The sequence below is a fragment of the Colletes latitarsis genome, chromosome 8 (assembly GCF_051014445.1).
Source record: "Colletes latitarsis isolate SP2378_abdomen chromosome 8, iyColLati1, whole genome shotgun sequence".
Taxonomy (NCBI): domain Eukaryota; kingdom Metazoa; phylum Arthropoda; class Insecta; order Hymenoptera; family Colletidae; genus Colletes; species Colletes latitarsis.
Window position 1 is genome coordinate 31,778,505 of NC_135141.1, and position 26,416 is coordinate 31,804,920.

The window sequence follows — 26,416 nt, forward strand, 5'->3', positions numbered from 1 at the left end:
TAAAGGATTAAATTTCACGGTTTCTACGTAAAGTTACCTCGACTTTACAAAATTATTCGAAGTATGGGATTTAGTTCTCTCTCTCTTTCTCTTTCATTTGCTTCGGAAGCCGAGAGAGGGAACCATTCCCACCATTCGTTCAATCGACTATGTGACGTTGGCGTCGTCATTCGTTCGGTGAAAGTAAATGTGATTGAACGTGTTTATACCTGTCTGGAATCTGGCGTATAATAAGGTACGTTACTCTTTACCTAACAATATCTAGACATTTCTAATCTCTATTAGGAATAGGAATCGTGAAATCAGTTGAATCGGCTTCGCGCCTTTTTCTTGATACCTATCTTGCTGGTGTTAATTGTCATTATATCTCTCTAAATTACAATTTCTTAGGACACATTTCGAGCTCAATGGTTGTTTAATTGTGGCATAAGTATATTTGTTTAATGTATCGGATCCTAATTCGCATTTTATTTCTGTTGCAGACTCGAATTCAAGGAAGGACGCCAACTTCAAGGAGGACGCCATGATTGTTAACGTCGAATTTGGCGTGGAATAATTGGACGAATTTGGACGGTACGGTAGGAATATAGGTCGTTAGAAATGGAGGTTAGTTGAAATTTGGTTAGGGTGGGTCTCCATTCGCAGCAACCTCCTTGTGGTGAGACCTGGGCAATCAATATTATTTTCTGTGCAATCGACAATCGTATCACTCAAGTGGGTAATACAATTATTAATTACGTAGAAAATAATTTGAGCTAATGGCTGCGATCCGCCTCGCATAGGTTAGCATAAACACGTACGTATGTACTTTCTTGCCACGTTTAGTTTTGATTCTCATAGCTGGTAGCGCTGCAGTCTTACTTCGTTTTGAATCGATAACGGTAGTTGGCACCGAAATGGTAAGAAGATTCTAGAAGAGCATCCTTATTTTTTCCCCGAGTCTTTCTAATTGTCGATGTTGGTATTTTAGAAATATCAGATATTAGATCGATAAGTTTCGTTTTCCTTCTACTAAGTTGCGAATGTTATCTTCCCAATATATTTCGTTCTACCATTAGTTTTACAAGTTTTACTATTAATAATATCGAAACATTCCATTCCGAGTCGGTATCGTTCTAATGTAAAATTAAATTTTAAAGAGGTCTCTAGCGTCTGTGGGATAGAAAGTTCCATCGAATGGCTGTCTACCGTATATCACGTTTGTGTGCATAGTTTCTGCGCAGGCTTGGAAGGTTTCTGTATTTTTCGTAATTTGTTAGGTGTTGTTTCAACGATCTCTCGTGCGTTTGTCGAATATCGCGATTAATGTATTTCACCATGTCCATCATGCCATTGTGGCCAAATTTACAACCCCGAGCTACAGATCCTCTGTGGTTCAACGCCGACAGGCCGTGCGACGATGAAAGCGAGGTAGCTGCTCTCGAAGCGGAACACCAAGCATGGGTTAGAATCGCGCATATAAGTGATACGTTTTAATCATAGTTGCTGAATAGTTAAGCGTATACGAATGAATGTATTTTCTTTTAGAGAGAACACGTTCGTGTACAAGGATTCGATCATATCCCGATTGGAAAAACTGTCAGTGACGTAAGTTAACCTCACTTTCCTATCCGTTATTGCGTTTTACATTCAGCTTACAGCTTGGCGAGTTTTGGAGTCCGATTCTTACGGTTTATCGCGTATTCGAGAGAAACAAGCCCGGTAGAAACGAAATCAAGTTCTGAAAAATATTAAATCTTTTACCAATGCGTAGCTGTCGTTAATCGCGGGTACGTTATTATCGACCGTAGGGGGAGCCAAGCAACGCAAATTTCTACGATACGTTACTTTCCCACATCGTTTTCATTCGTCGAAGGTAACGTAGCTGGATGTCGCGAAGAATATAATTGTTATTGTATACAGTTCAGAGGATCGGGAGAAGAAGAGGAAGACGAAGACGAGGAAGAAGGCGAGGAGGAGGAGGAATCGGATACCCACGAGGAGGAGGAAGAGGAATTGGACGAAATCGATATGGAAGTAAGTTATTCGCATCAACAACGGATATCCAGACCAACGGACACAGGAACGGATCCAGTATCCATCAGAATGGTCAGCGCCCCCCCTGGTCGTTACTCTTAATCGAAGCTGCGGTTCCCGTTCGTCTCAAATATTTTGTACGTTTTATTTTTCATAATTTAACCATTGCCGAGTTTACAGACTTACCACGATATCTTAAGTTTACACAGAAAACAATAAAGTATATTTTAATAATCGCAACGCGTAAAACGATTCGAACCGCTGTCGCATTATGGGAAAGAAATGAATTTTAATCGAATACTGGTCACTGGCAGCGAGAACATCATTATTACGAATAGTCAGCGTTTTCGAGCGAACGCGTGCTCGGTCAAGGACCCCGGGGCGACATTCGATCCAACGAACGGCGGAAAGTTCCGCGTCACCGAAAAATCCACGCGAAAAAGATCGCGTACGCGTGGAAAATCGTCGCATTCGCCCGTAGAGGTCGCGAACGGCCGTCGATCGGGACCGCGGGGCGGTGCGCCGCGTTTTTATCGAGTTTTCTCGCGGGTAATTCTCAGGCCGTCGTGACGTCGATATCGCGAGGCGGTCGGTATCGGGGGTATAAAATTTCCTTCAAAGAACGATCCCCGTGGCTCGTCGAAAGCGATCGAACGCACAAGGGCTTGGCCCCTGTCCCTTTCTCTCTCGGTGTCTCGATCTTTCTCTTTGGAGAACGGGGCAAGTCGGTACCCCGCCTCGCTCGTAAAGGGCCGTGGAACCGCATCATGCTCGACCGGGACACTCTCTGTACACTCCGTATACCCACCTATACTAGGTGTAAGTACACGCGAGAATGTATTATATACCTATATACAGCGGCCGGGCTCTCTCGGCGTGTAACTGAAGTAAAGCCAGGTTGGTGCCCCCGCTAGGGTGAACGAACGGGTACGCTCAGGCAAAAGCGAACCCGTGCGCCTCCTCCACCTCCTACTTCTCTTTCTCCGCCACCTCCTCCTCTATGCAACGACCTCCGTGTCTCCTCCTCGGCTGAGAGATCCTCGCCCGCTGATGTCACAGCGGAATTGCAAATTTTTTTCCCCCGAATACAGTCGTCCGTTACGGAGAGCAAACGGCGGCGCTGCTCGCGACCGTTCGCGGTAAAATTCTCGTTGAACCGCCGCGGCCGCGTACGCGATCCATTCGTTCCCGCGACGACACGCACGCGGGAATAAGGGACCCAGTTCCCCGCTCGCGTCGGCTCTCGATAAACCGACCGGCCAAAGATATCCGGCGATTTCGTTCCGTGCGATCGAATCGTCGCTTCAAGGTTAATTTAACCCGCGTACCCGCCGCCACAGACCCGGCGTTTTCCATCTTCCGTGCGCTTAGCGTGTCGCGGGGCATAAATCTCGGGATTTATGAATCGCGTAGTTTCGTAGACGGTAATACCCCCACGGTTTTATGAATTAATACCGAGCATATTAAACGCATAAATCTTCGACGTTTGGCTGGGATGGAATCGTCTATGGGGGATTATCTCGCGGCACCGCGATTCTACTTAGGCGGCACGTTGGATCGCTGGCGATCAATCTTTGGTTCGTTTTCGGAACGCCAGGGAACACTCACGGTCAGAATTTTACTCTTACGCTGATTCGAACTCCGTGGCGGGGCTAGCGAAACACCCCGATCTCTCGTTAATTGTTGTTAGTTACGGAAGCGAGAGACACTGAGAATGTTTAAGTAGTCAACATCTGGTCCCTTATTTTTAAACTTTGTTCTTGGCGTTTTCAAGCGTGTTGGTCACAGGTACGAACATTTAATGACCAGGCTCGCAGCGTTCACCTGGTCGATGCGATTCTAGGAATTAGTGGGGATGACTTGGCGAACAGTATCGAGGGAAAAAGTAGCTAACTTTAGAAAGGGACTATTATACGTCGTTGTTTAATTCAGAAATGGTGTTGTCTCCCGTATTCGCCGCCAAAGGGACCGTTCCTCTCGCAAGCGCTTGACTTTTCATTAGTATTATACAGGGTGCTCGGCCAACCATGGGAAAAATTTTAATGGGAGATTCTAGAGGCCAAAATAATACCAAAATCAAGAATACTAATTTATTGATGGAGGCTTCGTTAGAAAGTTATTAACGTTTAAAGTTCCACCTGTACTGAATTTTTTTCTCGAAAGTGGATAGGATTTCGGGGGTAGGTCTATTCGCCAAAAATTATTGTAATCGACCCCCGCAACCGAAAATAATTTTTCCAGAACGATTTGAAATTTTTTAATAACTTTTTAACGAAGCCTCAGTCAAGAAATTGAGATTCTTTATTTTCGTCTTATTTTGGCCTCCAGAATCTCCCACTAAAACTTTTAGCGAACAAACAGGACGCTTACTTTTTATTTGTAAACAATTACCGATAACGACCCAAAAAGTACATTGGGAGTAGAGCACCGCACATCGGTGGTGCTCGTGGGGCACACTCGGAACGTGTCAATAAAAAATAAACTCCCTGCGTTGTAAAAGTACGAGACACCAGCGTGAAACCGCCGAACGTGTCTCGTGTGTTCGTGTTCGTCGAGGCTCGCGACGAGACTCGAATCGCGTTGTAGGCGTTTCTCGGGGCCGAAGTCTGCGGCGTCGTAAACTCTCTTGGAAACGATTCGGAAACGATAACGATCGATGCGGCCGGTGTGGAATCTAATCTTGATGTCTGCTCGTTCGTTTCGCTTATCGATAGCCAGGGCGGGGGTGGGGGGGGGCGTTCGAAATCTATCAGGTTGCCTTTATCGGATTTCGATTGCCCGGCGCGTTCAAGTTCAAGCTTATCCCGGGCCCGAGAGAGCTCAACAATTTCGACACGCGCGATCTACTTCGCGTCCTCGCTAATGTCGACTTGACCCACTGGCCTACATGTAGGTAGTTTAAAGCATCCACGTTCGACCTCGGCGCGATATCAGCCGGCGTGTGTCCACCCTTTCTCGAGATTTCACGGGACACGTCGAGTGCGACGGAGCATCGTGAAGCCGGGGATGGGCGGCGGGGAGTTTCTCGCGCGAACGGAACGCAATAAAACGTTTCGAACCGTAAACGTCGCGAACGGTTAACGCTCAATTAGCGATTTACTGCCAACGCGGAGGCTGGGTCCCGCGCGTCAATCGTCTTCTGTGGAACGCTGAAGCAACAAGCCGCGGGGGGGCGAACCACGACGGCTTAATGTCCAGTTAAACACCCCGAAGACGCTGCATCCGACGCGAAGGATAATAAAGCTCGTGGTTAAAAATTCAATCGAGGGTCAATCGACGTTACTTTTGCGATTCTGCTCTATTTGTACGATTAATTTCGGGTCTGGATCGCGCGTGGGCGGCACGTTCGCGCCTTTCGGCACCCAACGCACACGAATCGGCGCGTGGACGCTTTTATATTCACGCTACGTCGAATCGATCATTTGCCGAATCAATTGTTTTACCATTGTTGCGTAACGCGCGTATGCAGTCGATCGGATTAACGATTGGGTCATTTTTGAGAGTCGACGATCTCACCTAACGATAGATTCAAGCGAAATACAATCGCAGTTCACGTTCATCGAAATCAAACATCGTCGGAATTCGTCGAGTATTCGCGACAGCGCGATGAAGTCGCTGTTGACGTTGTTTTCGATTCCCGAAACCAACGAATTATTTTTAATAAACACGATAGTCGAACGTTGCTTCCCGCGTAACGATTATACGTCGCGACAAGAGAGAATAGAATTCGATTAAGGAGCGTTCTGTCGATTTATCTTTTATTCATAGAAATGTTTGCAAACTTTCGCGTCGAGAGTATCGACTTACCACCGCGAGACACGTAAAATTGATATCGCGAACGGCGTTGCATATAAAGAGCATAGAACACCATTTATTATCGTTTGTCGGAGATAACATGCAGTCCGATTGGGCATAATTGAACGAGATAATAATACGTAAACATCGGTCGAAGTTGCTTCGAGCCAGTTTTATCACAGAGAAAACGTGCAATACAGACGAGGAAGGAAGTTGTCGAACAATCGTCGGTCGAACAAGAACAACGGTCGATCGGAAACACCTAAGCGAGACCGCCGGTGATGTAATACACACGGATCGCAAGAAAGAGCAGAGAAAGTATTCGAATGATTCTTAACACTAGGTTTACGGACACTCGTTGCGCATATTTTTATTAGAATTCGCTACGTTGACAGTTGCATTGAAATGCAGTTTTTCTTTTAATTAGAGTATACATCAATTCAACATAAATTGCTAACAAATAATATTTATGAGTCCTATAACGTTAAGTTTAGAATCTGAATGCGTCAAATTGACACGTACCATAAACCTAGTGTTAAATGAACGGTACCGAGAAACAAACGATAGGAGAATTGCGACGGAAAGATGGCTTATTAATTTTGTCGATTGTCGGGAATGTAATTAAGTAATAACAGAGGGAATTATCGCGCGACACGTTGGGAAAAAAGAGCCTTTCTCGAGCCAGGGCATTGCATGGATCTTTGGTTCGCTCGGGCGTCGTCGGTAGCTCGCGATAAACTTCGTTTTTTAGATGCTCTCAATGAAAGTAATCGAGTGACGTCAAGTCCGGAGAACGAGGTGGCCATGAAATTTGTCCTCCACGTTCAATCTATCGATTATGAAATTGACTTTGTAATACTTGCCGTGCTTGTTGTGCATAATGTGCACGGGAGACCCGTCGCGTTGATATCGCATTATTAACCGAGTTTGGTAAAGATTCTCTAATAACAGTGGTAATCTTTTCTTGCGTACCGTTGAAACTTCGAAGACGGCCATTTTCGAGCATTTTAGCAAAATTAGCCTCCCCCGTAAATGTGAAACGCCGAAGATGAGGTAGTCTCGACGATACGGGGCAGTGTGTGTCCGTTGGGCGAGGGTGGATCTACGTAGATCCTAAAGTCGATTCTTCGAATTGTCTTGCAAGGACGTTAGACGAAGGTTGATAACGCAAGATTATCGCTAATATCAAGGAAGATTACTTCGTAGATAGAAACTTGGAAAACATCAAATTCACATAAACGTGTGGGTGAGCTTCTTAAACAGATTAGGATATTTTTCCGTATAGAAGTAATCCCATTAGCGGGGCCATCCATAAAATGCATGTCTGCCATTTTCACGTTAGGATAATAGACGGTCATTGATAACGACGCGATAACGCCGAGTGTGGTACTAAGTTTGCGTCTACCGAGTAATCTTTGTTGATATTAGGTATAATCTGTGTCGTCGTGCAACCTTGAACTAACGTGCTTCTAAGACGATTCTTGTGTTTATATGCAGGGTACCGGCGAACGGAACGTATAGAATCGGTATCGACGTATCGGTCGAAACAGAGTCGAAAAAGAAACGGATCGAGCTCGAGTCGTCGGCACCTTGTAAATTACGCCAAAAACCGAAACAACGTCGACGACGACGCAAGTAGGTCAGCCGGGGCGAACGCGCTTACACGGGCATTTTTCTTATTTCTTGGGAAATTCGTAACGTGCCACGGTGTGTAATACAGTGTGTACGATTGGCCAACGCGTATTTATGTTTGCCCCGTATCGAAAGCGAAATATTTTGAAAAATATATTCGTCATCGGGTCGGTGCGCGCGTGTATGCATCGCGTAAAGAGGAGAAGAGCGACGAAGAGACGCGAGAGCGAGACGGCGCGCCTGCGCGACGTAGCGTGCACGCGCGAGAGAGAAAGGCGAGTCGGCGAGGAGTTGGCGCGTACGCGAGCGAGAGAGCGAGAGGAAAGGAGCGCGAGCGGCACGAGCGAGAGCCGGGGCTTCGGGAGTGCTCGGTCGCTCAGTCGAACGCGCGATTACAAGCACACGGGACGCGTGGGCTCTCTCGACGGCCAAGCCTGGAAAGTGTTTCCGTTCGTACGCGACGACCACGTGCCGGCGAGAAACCGCCGAAACGCAGCCGAGTGACACCCGGGTAAACGGACACAGGACAGCACACACGGATTGGCTCCTCCCTCGGCCGCGTCCTCTCGTCCACGCTCTCTGTTCGCCGCCCTCCCCGGTTTTCCGTCAATCGAACCCACCCTTCCTGCCCTCCCCATATCCCCCTGGATGCACCGTGGGGAACGCGACACGTACGCGGGCCGAAGCTGGCCGCGGCAAGAATCGCGGGGACGGTGAGCTAGTTGCAGTGTGTGGGTGGTTTGTCAGTTGGTGACTTGGAAGTGAAACCCCGAAGATCGAAAGCGGAACCGATCGGATCCGGCGATCGAGAGGGAGGCAAGAAGAGGCCTAGCGCGCGATAGCTGGATCCAGATGTCACGGGCGCGTCCTCGATCGGTGAGTGACGATCGTTACGTTTCACGTTCGTATACGAGGGTGAGCCCATCCGGACCGGATTCCTTTCGGATCGGGGTCACCGATTCGCCCGAATACTTTCGCGTTCGCCGGTTGTACCCCGGTTTTTCTATGATCTGCGATGAAACGATCGTCTTTTGGACGAAGCTCTTATTTTCTTTTTTTGAGCGAAATTGAGTGAAATCGGGACAGAGAGGAGGGATCATTGACCGTGCAGATTAAGACGGACTAGAACGTCGTCGAAAGTTTCGGCCGGTCGTGGAAAAAGTGTCGGTACCTCGAGAACGGTCAGTCACGACCCAGTTGCTTTTGCAAAAGTTTTCCGGACGTTTTGCCTCGATCGTGTCCGTCGCGCGCGGGGGTCATCGTATCGCGTCCAGTATTCTTGGTACAGTGTTTACGTTCCTAGCGAAACACGCTGTAACGAACAGAGCTACTCCTTGACTCGGCACTGAAATAGATTCGTAACATTCTACGTTCGCCTTAAACCGCGTCGTGTCAATATTTAACTTTCCCCTGGGAATATCTTTCGAACCGATGCTATTTATCTCGAGACTCGAACGCAACGGGCATCCCAACGGCAGGATATCTAGGGGTAATTATTTATTGCCAGCTCGTTGCGAGTTACGGGAAGTTAACTACGCTGGGTATTAACCCGTTCGAGTTAGATTCGAACGCTGCGCGAGCGAGGAATCGAATATAAATCCGGTGCACGGGTAACGAGAATGGCGCGAACGATTAATATACCGAACAGAAGAGACGTTTATGATCGACCGAGCGTACAGCGCGTGTTTTAATATGCCACTATGGTTCCCATGCGATACGTCAAACGATTCCAATCGGTCGACGCGCCGTAACGATTAACTTTCGTGTCTTAATTAATTAACGATAATACGATAATCACGCCCAGCGTTACGGTCGTTACGACGAAGAGATAGAGAGACGCGCAAAGATCGGAATCTAACGATGCAAACGACAGTAAAATACTAGTAGCCTTCGATGCCAAGCACGCGACAAAGATCGTTTAATTAATATACACGATAAATTGCAGTTGGTTTTTAGGTTCAGATTTCTATCTGGAACATAAAACTTGGATAGTTCGAGATTGTTTGAATTTGTAATGCAATCGCGCGGCACCGTATGCTCGAACAAGATATCGAACGTCACTTTCCGTTTCTCAAGAGTCGTTAAATCTATACGAGACGGCACGAATTCGTAATTATAACTCGTTGTTAACCAAACGTTGTAAATTATATTGTTGTACTAACGGAGCAGAAAAAGTTCTGCTTTCGTTTTCGTAGAGTTACCAATTCGGCAAGTTCGTAAATGAAATTTTTTCTCTCGTTTCCTGGCTCGTACAGCGGTATGTTATTTTTATCAAACGATGGACAGTTTAATGACAGAAACGACAGATACGCGACTGACATTTATCTGGCAACGTCTCTTAATAAGATAATCCTGTGCTCCGATATGTGTGAAGAGCGCAATATTATTATAAATATTAATTTTTCGATCTCTGTCTATCCCAAAAAGTTACGACGTTTTTAAATCTCTGCGTCGAATAGACGATTGTCACTGTATCATATCACTTTGGAAGTCGTGCAATGTTTTGTTTTAAATATCCGGGTATATTAACACTGGCGACCGTCCGCTTTTCCGACGATTCCAATGAAATTTCCAGGCTTCCTGTAATATCCAGGCATTTTTAAATAATATTTGGTTCAAGAACGAAGTTTACGCGTCTTTTACAACGAGGAAACCGACGGAATTTATGCAGCAACCTAACGTTTACGTCACACACTGCGCGAGAAGCACCGTCGTTCATCGATGGTAACTTTTGTTTACGGTTAGCGATCTCGCGCTTTCTTTCGCCTTTATTAAAAATTTTAATGGCTAGCGTTCGCTAATTACGCCGGAACGAAAAACCGACCACGGGAGACAGAGAGTGAGAGACCAGCGCGATAGAGAGAGAAAGAGAGAGATAGAGGGAGAAAGTGCCGTCGAAACTAAGAACACCGAGGCTGGTTACAGAAAGTTAGCGTAAACGAGTAAGCGTTACGACCGCCTAGCGTCACTTTGAACGATATATATATATATATATATTTATAACGAACCGCGGAAATCATAATTCCGGAGGAGTAAAGGCTATGCCGCGAATTACAGAGAAAGTCTCCCCGACGTGCTTACGCGCGCACACACGTTTGGCGCGTTACCGTGTGCTCGATCGCGAAAGGTAAAAATCCTCGTACGATGAAAAGTGAAATTAACGAAATCGTCGTTGAGTCATTCCTCCTTTTTTTCCCCCTGTACGCGCGTCGATCGGTCGATTTTGCTCGTAACTTCGCGCGAACGATAGAAAAACGTCGACGGCTCGACGGAATCGTTCCTCGTTTGCGTAACCCTCCAATTCTGCTTCTCGGTTCGATCTCGGTCCCGGGAAAACGACGAATGAAAGCGAACCACGGGGCGAGAACCGGGCGCCACGGGTCGCGCGATATTCACCCCGTCGAACGTGTTTTCGCGGTCTGAAAAATAAGGGGCAGAAGTCCGTGAAAAACGAACGGACGATTTTTTTTACGGATAGCCGGTTAAAAAGGCGGTCTAAAAGGTGGCGGCGATCACAGGGACGATTATCGAGCATTGTTGGGTCCAGGTTGCGATAGAACGAGCGAGTGGGTAATGCTGTACTGTTTGCGCCGGCCCTGCGGGGTCTCTGACCGCCCGTCCGCGCCTCTCAACTCGACTTGCTTTGCTTGTCCATGCTCTGTGCGGCCTACCTACGGCTTATGGCTAAAGTCACGTCTCTCTCATCGCGTCTCTGCGAGCCTTTCTTGGACGAATTTCGCGAAAAGCACTACCACTCTCGCTCGACGAGGGGGAGAAACGAGACACGAGCGCGACTCGTTCCGCGGACTCGCCTCTTTTCGACCTTCTTCTCACCCCGTGGCTCTCGATGGCTTTCCGTTTCGCTGACGCAGCATCCGTCGTTCCACGACCGTTCTCCGTCGGTCTACTAGAGCCTCTCAACCCTTTCGATATCAATTTAACCGTTTGGGGGTCGATTGTTCGGTGCCGTGCGATTGACGCCCCAAGGCGTTCGTTTCACGTGCATCGCGAACGTAGTCGCGGACACTCCGCACGGAACGAACGTTCCTTCGAATATAGAGTTTTTTGTCGCGTGATTTCAGTATACGATGGAAAACAGTGGGCCAGAGTTTCATTCACCAAAAATTTTCCAATAGATTTTGCATCGGGGAATAAGATCGGTATGGCTGTAAATAGACGCCGTACAGGGTGTTCGGCCAACCCTGGGAAAAATTGTAATGGGAGATTCTAGAGGCCAAAATAGGACGAAAATCAAGAATACCCATTTGTCGATGGAAGCTTCGTTAAAAAGTTATTAACGTTTAAAGTGCTGCCCGTACTGAATTTTTTTTCTCGAAAATGCGCAGAATTTCGAGGGTATGTCTATTCACCAAAAATGATTGCAATTGACTCCCGAAACCGAAAATAATTTTTCCCGAATGATTTGAAATTTTTTAATAACTTTTTTAATGAAGCCTCAGCCAAAGAATTAGAATCTCCCATTAAAATTTTTCCCAGGGGCGACCGAACACCCTGCACACGCGAAACGGGGAATTAATTCCTAACGAGAGACTGCATTCTACTTTAAATTGTATCGCGACTTTCGTCCGTTCGAGTTTACGCGAGAAAAGCGAAGGGAACGTCGGTTTAAAAAATTACTGGACGTCGTTGGCAAAAAAAAAGCGAGGCGAGGAAACGGCATTTTAGAAAGCACGAAAACGAGCGCATCCGTCGACGAACGGGGATACACGCTGTCGGGCCGGCTCGCGTTGTTTCTTTCCTAACGAGGGATTTTTAGTGCCGGCCGGCCCGATAATTGTCGACGATTAATACTCCGCGATGCACTTTTTCGCGTTACGCAACGTCGTTGCACCTCCTTTCGCCCGGCGCGTGCTTTCTAGACGCGCCGCGGCGTTGCACGAGTTTTCGAGGAGCCAAAGTACCAACGAAAGGCATCGTTCTCGCGTGAAATTCCACGAATCTTGATAAGATGCAGTTTAAACGAGAAGGTTTTCGAGCCATTACGCGTTCGAAAACGCCGCTAAAACTAAGAACCGCTCGACGGTGCCTTACGCAACGGAGGTCTGTTCCATTGAATTCGTAGATTCCTATCTCACGCAATTGCAGCCACATGGAATTTTCGCGTACAATGACTTTCGTCGTTGTTGTTGTTGTTTTGGCGAACGATACCGAATCGCGAAACGGGTTGACGCAACTCGCGTTCCCGAGTTACGCGTTCGTCTCTCCGGTGCACCGAGACGTTCCTTTGCCTGATCCTCTCGCATCGTAAACAATATCCACGGTGTATATCAGGTACTACACGCGTGCACGATCATCGATTATCGGAACTCGGCCGAGCATATCGCGGACCATTCTACTTGCCCGATAACTCGCGTCACCTACCACTTGGTCGACCTGCGTCCGCAGTCGCGTCGCGTCTCGTCGACCGTGGGCGACGCTCGTGGGCGCGATTTTTCGACCACGACGCCTCGCGACGATCGGACGACGACAACGGGGTCGAAAAAACGCCACAGTAATTGGGCCATTGTCCGTTGAAAGGTTCCCGTAGTCTCTCGGTTCACCTTTGTCGCGCGGAGAGAACGTTTCGTTCATTTGCCGTAAATTACAAAATTAGAAAAGAAATTTCACGAAGGATATATCGTTGGGATCCATGGTTCGACTAATACGGCGTCGAGTCATTTACTGTGTGTTTACATCCGAGGCAATGAAACGTACACGCAATATTGGAAGTTCCAGGCGTTCACGGACGCTCACGAAGGAAATAGGCGTAAACATAGAGAGGCACGAACGAATCAAAGTAAACGGATAACGTCGTTAAACGGGAATATGTGGTAGCAGCGTCGACGACTGACGCGTGTTAAAAACGAGAAGTGATGCTCGGTGCATCGCAGACACGAAGGGTTTAGCAATAAACTTTTATTCCACGGTTTTCTTTTTACCCACGCACGCGAGAAGAGAGGCTTTTCGTCGATGCTCGTTCGAACTTTTATACCGTTTCTTTGGGGAATGCATATATCAATCTTTAAGCGTTAGTTATAGTCGTTAGATAACCCGTGGAATGACAAGTAAATTGATACTCTATATTTTCCGATTTAAGCACGCATTCGTAAAGTTCGATCGCCGAAAACGTTGGTTCCGAGCCACGTTGTTCCGCTTGTTTTTCAAGCTGTTCGGAGCCACGGAGCCCGAGCGCGACGCGTTAAAGATTCATGCGCCGCGACGTGTCGCTTGAAATTCCTGCAGCGTGCAGCACTCATGCCGACATCAAAAATTCATGCACGTCGTTGACGCTGCTACCCTATATTCCCGTTTAACGACGGTATCCGTTTACTTTTATTCGTTCGCGCCTCTCTATATTTACGCGTATCCTCCGCGTCGCGGGCACAACCGCGAGACGGGACCTCGTTGCGTGTGCGTCCCCATCGCCTTTCGATGCAAACGTAAAATAGATAGTGGCTTAACGCCGTTCTATCGGTCGAATCACATCTTCGAAACTGGTTCTTGGTTGGGCGAAATAAATATTAACGTGCAACGGAGAATAGAAGAGAACGATGCTCGTGGCTAAAAATTCTCACGTAACAGCAGTCCCAATGTTAGGGTAGTTAAAAAAAAAAAAGAAAAATGTATCAACGAATGGTTAGAAAGGTATCGTATTTGCACCAGGAAGCCCTCGGAATCGGGGGAACCGAAACGGTTGCGTGCGTTTTGGCGTTGCGGGGTCGCGGTCGTTGGCGAGCGTAGGATTTCGCGAACACCCGGTATTTTGCGGTGTAACGCGCGCACATGCATCGCGGTGTGCAGGCTGTGTGCACGCGAACGAACGCACACCACGACGACGCCAGTGAACCGAGCATTATAGCGCCCTGCAAGAAACGTCGGCCTGGTGCATTGACCGCGGTTGACCACACGTCATCGAATGAGTGACGTCACAGGGTTCGCTGCATGAAAGCTACGTCACGGTCGGTTGCATCCACGGAGATGCATCCTCGAAAACGTTCCTTTTCTCCGGGGCACGGTGAGCCCCCGGGTAGAAATCCGAAGCGCGTTAAGCGACCGCTAACGATTCCAGTTTCTTCTCGTCGTCGGGAACGGACGCGTTTTCATCGACGCCGCGTTCGATGTTCGCGGTTTTTGGCATCGTCGTTTCGATTTTTATCGCGAACGGATCGGTCGAAACCGATGACTTATCGCCCATGCGCGCCGAGGCCCGGCTAAGTAATTCTTTTCCGAGGCGCGTAACCTCCAATTCATCACGGTCGACCGCGGGCTATACGGCGCGCGCATGAATAGTTAACGAACGGGCGTAGGAGGACCCAAGATTTTCCTCCTCCGACTATGCGCCGCGATGTACCTGCGAGTATAATAGTCTCGGTTATACATAGAGCCGCGGCGCACACGGCCGTACCTTTCTGAAGCGTATGCAAGCGCGGGCGAGTTCGTTCCCTCGAACGAGTAAATCAAGTCGCTGGTCCGCGAAGCGCCTGAATGCCTTGAGCTCTCCGTAAGACTGGCCAAGAATGGTTCGACATTTTTGCCAGGTACCCTGATCCATTCTTGCCCCGCGATTCATCGCGATATTACCGCCCGGCGTGCCACGACAGGAAAAGCTGTACGCGACGTTCGAGGAAGCTTTATTTATTTATCGGTATCAAGCGAAACCGGCGGTTCTTAACGAGTCGCTCCTGCGACGGTCGGGTTATTTTTTTTGGAAATTCACGGCACAGAGTGCGCGAAACGTTGTAGAAATTGCTTTTAAATCTGGTTACTTTCCTCCCGGTTCCTCGAGATTATAACCCTATATAATATTTCTATTGCCGAGGTTCCTCTCAGCGGCTGTCGCGTTTATCATAGTAACAATAACGGCGATACGAGAGACGTAAAATTTCTAATGCGTTTTCGAGAGGCCTTGGAGCATTACAGGTTCGAAGCGTCGGTCGAGTGGTTCGTGGCGATACGGGGGACCATTTAAGCGACTGCATCGACCGGTGTGCAAGGAGGCAGCGGAGCTACGAGAAAGTATCTGGCAACTTTCTCCGGTGGGTTTAGTTTGCACTACGGGTCACCAGGCACGGACATTAAGAGCGAACGAACGAACGCGAGCCTCTCTTGTCCGCAAGCGTATTCACGAGAGAGTCTCTGCTGTCTCGCGGACGATTCCTTTACGCCGTACGTGTCCGATGCGAAAAAAGTTTTGTCCCTTACGATCCGCTATTAAATACGAACCGAAATAGAATCGACTTTCGTGAAAGCACAAAGGCACACGCGCGTGCGTTTCAAGGACCGACGGTTACGAGCCATTGAACAGGTAGCGCGAGTGCCAAGAACACGATTTTGAAAGTCGGTGTACCGATCGAGTTAGATAACGACTTCCGAATGCCAAACGACGCGCTCGCTCTTCTTCCGCCAGCGAGACGAACGTTAATGCATTTTCGTACATCGATCAATTTAACGCGCGCGTCGCTCTCCGGCGTCGTTTCAAACAGAAGACCCGCAAAGGCCGCGAGAACGATTAGGGTTTCAACGCGCGGAGAAGCTTTTCCCTCAGTCGCCGGGTACAGCTTTCGAATGCGACGACGCTCGAAATTTCGTTCGCAACCGGTTCCCATCGGACGATCGTCACGTGGACGAATCGATCCCTCTAAGGTCGCGTACGTGCGCGACGAAGATCGTTACGTGGAAGGTTGAGTAACGCGTTTCGTATACGAAACTTTTTCTCCTCGTCACTCTCATTATCGGGCGCGTTGCGCTCGAGTCGGTGGTATTAGGCAATCTGTGTAGAGGCCAACGTTAACATTGGCCCAAATATTGGCCAGTGGCTCCGCGTGTGCTGGTCAACCTCTCCTCGATCGCACGATCCTATGCAGGCTGTTCGGCCAATCCTGGAAAAAATTTTAATGGCCGATTCTAGAGGCCAAAATAAGACGAAAATCAAGAATAGCAATTTGTTGATCGAGGCTTCGTTAAAAAGTTATTAACCTTTCAAGTTTAAAGCAGGTAGCTGCTCGCAGATCGCCGTTCCACAGGCGGAAGTTTAAACGTTAACAACTTTTTATCGAAGCCTCGATCGTCAAATTGATATTCTTGACTTTCGTCTTATTTTAGTCTGTAGAATCGCCCATTAAAATTTCTTCCAGAGGTGGTCGAACGTCCTGTATAAAACATGGTAGCTCAGTACGAACCCTCTGTTTCCGCCCAACTGGAATAATCTAGTTTTTATCAGGATCGTAATACATTGAAATCTTGTGTCATTTTTATTTGTTTCATCAAGGAGAATTGAGAAACGATTGTTTCCAGCGCCGTGGAGTAGAAACCCCACTCGATCGCGGCTCGAGCCGCCTAGTCATCCGCGCGCTTCGTACCGGACTTAATAAACTTTCACAGGCCTCTGGCGGTCTTTTTCTCGCTTCCTCGCCGGCCGTAGTCTTTGGAACCGTGAATTCGGCAAGCTCTGGTCGGGCAGCAGCCGTCGTCGATCCGCCCCCGTCCGGGCGTGAAACGTCGCGTGCATCGGAAAAGAAGTAATGGATTCTAACATATAAATAAATGCACCTCAAAGCGTCCGTATCCCCCACTTCCGCTTGTCTCACTCTTTCTCTCTCTCTCTCTCTCGGTGGCACTCTCGCGCGTGGGACGTTGCCCCATTAGCGAACCAGATATAAGTGCTTGCGAGAACGTAGTCAATTTAACGAGGTTAAAAAAAAATCCTCTCCCGTTCTCTCTCCCCGGGTTCTGACGCCAGAGCGTACGCGTACGGCTTCCCGAAGACGCTACGAGACGCGCGCTTTCGCGCACCCCGCCGCGCTACTCTCGCTTTTCACCTGGCCAGGTGTCAAATACGTCCCAACGGGGACGGAATCGACGGGATACCGGCCGCCAGATCGTACGCGACAACGGGAAATCCGGGGAACTTTGTCGCGACTCGAAGGTTTCGCCAAAAAGATGAAACGTTAATTTTTAATTTCGAAATATCGCGTTGCGTCAGCTTGAAAGATTCTGAGATAATCTGAGATTCTAAGTGTCTTGCGTAGAGTTGGTATGTTCGGTGAGCATCGTGGCAAACTTTGGCGAACCTTTTTACCGATTTCGTTGCGGTCAGCGAATCCCAAGTTCGCCCGACGCTCTTGGAGCGTATCGTGCACCGATCCAGGCGCACCGTCTCGATTATAAATTAAGGTAATCGAGCCAGGGTGGAAATAAATGAATTAAGCCGGCGGAATAAATTGAACGCGTAGCTCGTGGTCGACTGGTTTATTGTAACAAACTGCTAAATATGGACGAGCAACCACGCCGATGCGTTTTATACAAGTGGCGAGAACGTAATCGATCACCCTCTCGCGTTCTTCGTTAAACGTAAGCCACGGTTCACGAGGTGATTGGTTGATTGATACTCTCGATGAAGCTAAATGTTATTGGGCGGGTTTCGAGTCGCTTCTTCGTTAAGGATCGGTCGTTGATAGGTGTTGCTAGCGGAAGGGTGGCGCGAGAAGTTATCCAAGTGGAAAATGATGATCCTCGGTCTCTCGATTTAAGGGATAGGTTTAATTCGCGATGCAATAGATATTTCGAATGCCTTGACAACGGAGTCGTAGAAATTTTCTATAATTTCGTATAATATCGGATAAAATATTTTAAGCGTTTAGATTTTGGCAGCTCTTCACCACGTCTCAAAGGATCGAAGTCGGACACCGCGACACGCGATCGCGCAAGCAACTATACCCGTAATAACGTTCCCTGCAGAAACGCGACGATTAGCTCGACACACGACGACCTTTGATAAACGCGAATAAGGACACGAAAAAAAAAAAGACCAAAGTGTGTCATCTTTGCGTTGAACTTTAAAAGCGAGCGGTTCGCGTGCGTCGAGCGCATCGATTTTTACCTGCACGCGGTTACTTTTCAATTCCCGTCCGGTCGCTAATTTGTCGTGCTTCGGTCGAACGATTTAGAAACGTGTATCGTGCTCCTAAAATTCCGCGACAATGCCAATGGGACAGAGGGTTTCTTTTTGATGGAACGTGGCGACGACAGGAGCAACAGGAACGTCTTTTCTGGTTTGCACGCGTAACGGAGAGAGAAATTCACCATCGCGCGAGGAACGTACCGCGAGGAGGCCAGTTTCAATTTGCATTATCATCGCGGGGGTTACGTCACTCGCGAGAGTCAGTCGCTCGTCGCGATGAATGCCGGGCCGAGACGTCGTCGGTTTCAAAAATAGACGAGATGGAGAAGGTTTTTGTTTGAGGATGATGGCTTAATCTTTGAGTTCGCGGTCTCAGGGTCGTTCGTTCTCGATGGACGATTACAAGCAAGGTTCCTCCGTCTCTTTCTCCGCGGCTTGGCCCTCCCTTTCCTCCGGTCGTCGGGTTCGCTTCCCCGCCTCTGTCCTTTTCTCGCGCGAGAAACGAACGTGGGCCCACGAAGAGGCCCCCGAATATTTATGTCACGGCGAAGTCGACGAGCCCAGACCTTGACTGGCCGCTGCGGGCGGGCAACGATCGTACGTTAGAAATTTCTGCTCCGAGAGTTGGTGAATCGACGCCCCCCCAAGGTCGATCGACTTCCGAAATCGGATTCTGCGTTACGACAATGTCCGTTCCATTGTCCCGATTCGAGGGGCTTTGGTACGAACGAAAAAATTGCGTTATTTCATGGAACTTACGCGCACAGAATTTTAACGGGCATTGTTTTATATAAAAAATGGTTTTCACGCGACCGATAGTTCCGCGGTGGAACGCGAGAGGCAATTAGCGGATGTTTTCACGATCCTGGCGCGCGAGAACGTTGGGATATTTGTAACGAGCGTCGCCGGGGAGCAGTGAATCAGCCCGGAAGCGGCGAGACGTTTTCGTCCTCGGCGGGGAAACCGCGGAAAATGCGCGAAAGTCGCGTCGAGGACGGTTACGCGGCACGGCAGCCGGTTGGAAGAAAAGACTTGCACTTTCGTTAGAAAGTCTCCGGGAATCGACTCCGCCATCCGTGGCGTCTCGAACCTAAGCGGTGAACGTGGATTAACGCTGCCTGTCTGACCAAACACGGAGTCCCACTACTCACTTCACCCTTAGCCCTACGAACACGGTTCGATTCCGCGTTCGCGTTTTCGCGATCGTTACTCAACGCACGATCATTTTTTTCCGTCATCCCCGTTACGTACGCGTGGCAACGTTTACGAGGATCGGGATATCGAAAAGATTCGTCGCCGCCCCTATCGTTTCCAATGCTAATTAACCTAACGGAGCAAACGATAGACGCGTGGAACAATCAACCGGTCTCGCGTATCGCCCGCGACCAGTCATTAACGGCCTCCTTAATCGCGCGGCTCGTGTTCACGGCGATAACGAGAGACGATCGTGTCCTTTGAATCGCGTTTCCGTCAGATATAAATTCACGATTTCGCGGAAAATAGGAATTTACGAGTATCTCGCGTGCGAACGCGCTCGGGCGGAGCTATTGAAAAAGAAAGTAAACGCGTTTCCGTGTAGCGTGCGCGAGAGATTTCGCGCCAAGTTCGCGAAATCTATGCCCGAAGCGCGTCCGATCACCGCGAGTTCTTTCTTTTTCGTACGATTTTTAAACGATAGCTTCGATAAACTCGAGCCCGAGCGTGTATTCGTTCGCCGCAATAACACGACGTGTAAATAGTCATTCGAATGCCAACGCGTTCTGAAAACGGTTACGGAACAGACGTAGCTGGAGGAAGACATTGTCCCTTATTGCATTCAGTCGCACGGTGGTTACATTCTTGTACACCCTCGCATCCATGAAGACATACATTCCCCGTACATATGTACAATAGACGGAGCGCTAGAGTGTCTCTTGAATATAGAACAAATTACATACGGACGGTATATTCTCTCAACTACGGCTCCGGCTAAAGTCCCCGTGTATGTAAGCGCGCGTGTATGTGCACACGCTCGTGGCACGATGGTACTCGCGTTTACAGTCGACCGTGCAATGCGGAGCCTCGTCGGGAACGAAGTGTCTTGGCTGTTCGTAATTCGCACGAAATATTCCGCTTTAATTTGGCTAATCGGCGCCTGGGCTTTCGCGGAAAGAATTCACCGTACGCCGACATCTTCAAAAGTTATGGAACGCGAATAGAATTCTCTCGACGGAGAGGGCGAACGAATCGCGACGTTTCGATGCGTGAAGTAATTTTTTCACGAGGGTTTTTCGTTTCTTTCGCTTCCGTGTTTTTTCCCCGATTCAGCCGACGTTCCTCGCGACGCGTCGATACCAGTTAGCGAGGCGAAAGGGTTAAACGATACCAACGCTTGCCCGATACTCAATTTATTTCTCAGCGGAACGATAAACGCGTGCACCGAGCGAGGTTGAACTTGAAACCGATCGTCACGAAAAAGTCGCAGGTTCCGGTGAAGCCTGCATGATTTTTCGAGGGAAAGAAAGGTTTCGGTAATGTCCAGGAGGAATCGCGTCTTTGGGTAGGTGGTGTACCGCGTGTTTTAGGACGGCCTGTAAAATAGTCCGACGAAAAGCTTCCGCGCGATAGCAATACGGACGTTACACACGAGATCTCGACGAAGCGGTCTAGAGCTCTAGGATCGTGTGTGCGCGAACGCGCACAGGCGAGAAGCAGAGCGACAACGCGGGCTAGTATGCCGCTAGCGGCGTGTGTACGTGCGTGCATGCGCTGCTCTCTACGAGTGTGTGCGACTCGGTGGCCGTGGCTATGGCCTTACGAGCCCCCACCTCTCGGCCGCTCCGAATCCACACGGCGTGTGTACCCCCCGTATTCTATGTACATAGATCGCTAGAGACCGAGGAGGACGGAAGATCGCGAGCGCGAGAGCAGGACGCGAGCCGAGGGAGCGTGAAAGACGCGACGACCGAGCACGAAAGAGAAAGAGAAAGAAGCGCGAGCGCGAGAGCGAGAGCGAGAACGGAGGGGGAGGACGGGCGGAGGAGGAGGGAGAGTGTCGCGAGCGTGTCTAACCTAGGATAGTGGCGTTTAGTGGCGGCTAGGCTAGGCAAACCGAGGCTCGCCGCTCGCGCGTTACGTTCAGTGTTCCTTCGCGCTTACGGCCAAAGACTTGTTGTTATACCGCCTCGTGTCACGCAACTCGTCTTCTCCCTATCGGGTGCGCGCGAGGCCCGTCCGGGAAAAACGGAGAAAGGACCCTAGGAGAGAGTTTTGATCGACGGAAAAAGAACACGCTCGACCACCGTCGGAGGTACGCGAACATAATCGGCCACCATTAGCGGCACCCGCGAGCTTCCTGATTTTCCCGCGGCCGAGGAACTCTCGCGCGATATCTGCGCGCGCGTCTTTCGCAGAGATCGCACTCGATTCGGTAATCCTACGACGCAGCCGTTCTGCGCCGATTTCCGTTGGACGCTGCAAAGTCTACGGGACGCTTTCGGCGAGTTACGAGCGAACGTCGATTTCTCGATCGTTCCGTGCAACAAACGGTTACTCGGTTGTGTAGAACCGCCATTGGGCGGATCGAAGACGAAACTTTTCTTTTTTTCGCCGTGACTCGAGGACAGATACGAGTGCGCGTCGGTCGTGCATGTGCGGCACGCTGCCTCGCGAATCGAACGACCAAAGAGGTTATATACCGTGCGCGACGCGGCAGAACGTTTCGTGTCGCTTTCCTTTATTGTTTTTCGGTCTTGTTTTTTGGGTGCACTGTGTCTCGAAGGTGGCTGGCGATCGTCGTGTGCCAGCGACCAGTTTGTTTACATTTTCGGTGACTCGAAACAAGTGCGTTGCGTACGTCCAAGTGGAACAGACTACGGGAAGATCAAAGGATATACGGAACTCTGTCGTTGTTGAGTGAGTGCACGGAAGAAAAATCGGTGTTCCTGGGGGGGACACTTCGTCCAGGACCGTCCGTATCGTTTACGTTTCTTCGACCGTCCTAGGTAAGAACGATCAACATCGATTATTCGAAACGGTTCGTACGATTTTTCTCCGTCGAGCCAAGCGGGACGATGATTCAAAGGGCACGCTTGCCTTCCATGTTCGGTGACAATTAAAGATGGCGGGAAAGTCAAACGCGTTCGAATGCCACCTACGCGACTCCTATTTGGAGGTCTTCACGACCGACCGAGTATTCCTCTAATGAGCGATTAACCGATTTGTAGGCGGATGTACGGGTAATACTGAAATTAAAGCGAATCGCCTAGGAAACATTTTCATTATCTTTTATTCACCCTCCGTGAAATATAGCAGCGTTAATCTTTTTCATTGCTGAACTAATCAGAGTCGGGATCAGCCATTGTGCTGAATTCGCTTCATCGTTTATTTTATGACAATTATATCTCCGAAAATTAAAGACAGCGGGAGAGGGTTGTATCGTATTATGTACAAAAACCAAGAAATTACCCTTGTAGGAAAATATTGCGACGTTTGGGTAAAAGTTTTCCAAATTCTAGATTCAGGATTGGTACTCTGGGTAGGTAGTTACGTTATCGTGAAATTTCGCGTAAAGAACTCGTAATTACAAACTCGTTGTCGCACCAGCAAAGGGTTCGGAGACAAAAAACACCGGATCGTATAGTGTCATAGAGGACACGAGCAAATAGTGGTCGTTTAATGAAAGCGTCGCGATCGAATGACTAGGTGGGATTACCTAACCAGAATCTTTTCTCCGGGTAAAAGTGAATCTCGGCGAGTGGTGGTGGTCGTGGTGGTGGCGGCTCGCGCGACTGGGGTGAAAATGAGCAACCGGACGGTAATCGCATACGATCTAGGAAGTGATCACGCATTATGGTTCGGTATACCACCAGATAGATCGGTTTACATAAAAACGATTAAATTCTATGGCGTACGCCTCGGTTTTCTACGGTCACTTTATGAACGCAATTGTAAATAGCGTTTTACGAATCGATACCTTTCTCTCTGCGCGCCCTTCCTCTCCGACTTCCAGCGAGATACGTAGCTCGCGTTACTATTGTATCGATTATATAAAATTACCGTAATGTAATGGTACGCGATCGAAACGTTGGGAGGACGATTTTTATTTCTGTTTTTTTGGATTCTTAAACTGACGAAGCTTTCGACGAACGGATCGCGTAAAATTGACTGGAAAGCGGTAAAACTCGATTGGCAGTCGCGCGTTGCGCGGCATCGTAATTTAACAGCGTTGCATGCACGAACGAGCCATGTAAACAGACGAAACGCGGAATACGCAGATCCCGTATGCACTTGTGCACGTACCCACGCGCTGAAATAAGACGCAACTATATTTCGTTCGAGTATTTTCAGCCTAGGCCAACCTTCGGCCCTCGAGCATCCGTCTCCGTCTTTCATTTTTCTCTCCGTCTCTTCTCCCACCGATCGGTCCGCTTGGCTTCGACTCAGAAAGACTTCGCTGGTCTCTCTAATATAGTTAAGAGGTTTATAGTAGCGTTTCGCGTACGCGTACCTTCTCTCTCGCGTTTTCTAATTCTTTAGCGCGCGGCGACCTTCGACGGCACCCAGGGCCGAGGGCCAAAACCGTCTGCTTCGGTGCGTTTGGTATAGCGTTTCGCTACACGTTCGATAAATATTGAGATGCCGGCGCGCTATAAGGGCCCCGTAGCCTCGCGCCCCATATAAACCAACGTCCCTGAGGTTTGCTACCACGTGGAGCCTCTGCAACTTCTCCTACTTCTCCTTCCGCGCAAAGAATCATCTCCTATCCTCGTCGGCGGCCAAACGCTTTCCGTGAAAAGTCGCCCGCCACACGGCCGTTTCAGATTTGCAAATCACACTCTCGAAGCTCGCGGCTACTTTTCCGTTGTTTCGCCGGTTTAGATTTTTTTTTCCAAGCTTCGCGAGCAGACTGTCGCCATTGTACGTGAGGCCGTATGTAAAACTAGTAACGCGGGCATGTAAATGTTGCTTTTTGCTACCGTCTCGTCGACGTACGACCATCTTACGAGTGATTTCGTAGCTTCGAAACGAACACCCTGTATACCGTGCGCGCGTTGCATAACCCGCGACTGATATTTTAAAAACTTCAATGACATAAGATCGGTCGTGAGATACATAAGGAGCACCCGGCAGCCTCGGTGCCGTGGAAAATCGAAAAACGTAACGAAACGACGCTTCCTGGGGCCCGAAAAGGCCCCCCCTCCCCCCGTTCGATCGTGACGTTTATTTTCAGTGGGACTCGCCGGAGGTTGGCGAACAATTTTCGAGCGTAGCACGCGCGATTGATTGCCTCGCCGCGCCTGCTTGCTCCTCTTCGCGCGCGTGTATCGATTCGTCTTTTTTTTTCTCTCTCTCTTTCTCTCTCTCTCTCTCGAACTTTTTGTTTTCGTACGACACCGGTTACGCGACTCTTCGATAAGATCGCGGCGCACGTAACGCGTCTGGCTTTTCAAGAGCGAGGCCTGCATCTGTGTTTACGTTTTCGCGCGGCCGTTGGTTGCATATAAGCGACATCCAAAAATAATGGCGCCCGTCGCCCCGCGCGCTCTGCGATTATGTTTTTGTTTCTTTTTTTTTTTTTTGCTGGCTAAGGAAAGCAATCGATTGGCCCAGCATCCTGCACGGTTATTATTACGGCACATTTGTTTAACAAACGCGTAAGCTCGTTCGAGGGGCATCGAATGTCGAAATATATAGGTCGCGCGGCGTATCGGGATCATCGAGAACCAAGGTAAAATTTGTTTCAAAATTCGACATGGAACATAGAAATTATTCGTGTCCTGGAAATTTCACTTCTGCGTAAGGGTTCTCTTTTAAAAACAAGTAATACAGCCCTCCTATAACACGGTAAGAAAATTGCGAAAATCTTTGTACAACACTGGAGAACATGATTTTTGCGTAACATATTTAAAAACTAAATTACCTTAAAATAATGACGCGAAGAAATAATAGTACAAACAAATTATAATTTATTAAATTAAAATAATACTTTTTGCTCTGTATACATACAAATGCATTTTGATAGGTTTTCGGAATGTAAGCTCCCTTTTTGTGCTGGCTTTGGATCTCATGTAACACGGTATTTTCTAGGAACCTATCTACCGTGTTATAAGAGGGTTACCTGTATAAGGAAGCTTTCGAAAAACGATTTAGTTTTCGAGGATGCAAGGCGCGGTCGCGGCGCTTCTGCACCTGCCGTCGTTTTCGGTCTCGTTCCGCGAGCAACAGGCTTCTCTTTTTCTCCGTAACTTAAGGACAAGGGGATCCCAAGGCTCGAGGCTGGCCCGGTAAAAGTAAATGACCTTAGGCCGGAGAGAAGAAGCCGGGCGAAAAAAAGAAGCGATCGTACGCGCGACCTATCGTCCGGCTAGGTCTACGAACCCAAATTGGGCCAGAGCCTTGACTCTCTCGCGTATTGGCAAGTTCGGGCGGGAGGGGAGGGGGCCTCACCTGGCCCTCCCCCTCCCCGTGGAGTTGTAGCGCGGTGGCACCGTGTCCCCACCTCCGTGGTTTTCGAACATATCCGCCTCTGCTCGTTCATACGTACCGACGACCTTCGAGTATCGCGGACACACTGTAGCTCGTAGACTGGACCTAACCTTTCTCGAGCAGGGCCCCTCGTGCCCTGCTCGGACTGACGTAACACAGAGAGCGATCGCCCCGTGTAGGTAGGACGCCCCTAAGACCATGAAAAACGCGGTCATGGTCAAGGGTATCGAAAAGTTCTCGAGAAAACGAAAATCGTCGCTCGCGGTTACCGCCGCCGACGAAGCTGCGTTAGTGCTGATATTGGAACGTTCACGGATGAAGCTTCGATCGTATTCGGAACTTTTGATCGAAAGGAAACGATCGAGCCAGTAGTCGTTGCGCGAAACGTGCCGCCGTTCGAAGCGTTAAGGACGTTTCTGCCGGTGTCTTTAATAATGCCGAATCAAATGTTATTGTTGCGTCGATTAAACAATTATTCCCCGGCTGAGTTTAGCTCACCTTGGAACGGTTTACCTTCGAAACAGCAGAATGCACGATTAAGCGCGCGCGAGCCCGTTAAAGCGAGCTGTGCTCGCGGCGTGTGTCGTGCGAGGGTGTGAGATTTGA

At 48.9% G+C, this 26,416-nt stretch overlaps 2 protein-coding genes across 4 annotated transcripts in view; both read left to right on the forward strand.

Moving 5' to 3' along the window:
• Positions 1-1,183: 1,183 nt before the first annotated feature.
• LOC143344740 (uncharacterized) lies at positions 1,184-2,270 on the forward strand. The gene is made up of 3 exons (XM_076771091.1): positions 1,184-1,443; positions 1,528-1,587; positions 1,903-2,270. Exons 1-3 carry the CDS (start codon positions 1,306-1,308, stop codon positions 2,116-2,118), a joined length of 414 nt encoding a protein of 137 aa, XP_076627206.1. The 5' UTR covers positions 1,184-1,305; the 3' UTR covers positions 2,119-2,270.
• Positions 2,271-7,737: 5,467 nt separating this feature from the next.
• The window catches only part of Eip74ef (Ecdysone-induced protein E74), a 189,865-nt gene continuing 171,186 nt past the window's right edge, over positions 7,738-26,416 (forward strand). Inside the window, exon 1 of one of the 3 annotated variants that reach the window (XM_076771074.1) lies at positions 7,738-8,319. The gene's annotated coding sequence lies outside the window, so the exon portion shown is untranslated. Of the gene's footprint in view, positions 8,320-18,657; positions 22,327-26,416 lie in introns of those variants that run through there. The other 2 variants (XM_076771073.1, XM_076771077.1) reach the window with 2 other exon arrangements.

Coding starts and splice junctions, on each gene's coding strand:
- LOC143344740 (XM_076771091.1), top strand. CDS start 1,306: ATGTATTTCACCATGTCCATCATGCCATTGTGGCCAAATTTACAACCC. Junction 1,444..1,527: donor AAGCGGAACACCAAGCATGG/GTTAGAATCGCG, acceptor ATTTTCTTTTAG/AGAGAACACGTTCGTGTACA. Junction 1,588..1,902: donor TTGGAAAAACTGTCAGTGAC/GTAAGTTAACCT, acceptor TATTGTATACAG/TTCAGAGGATCGGGAGAAGA.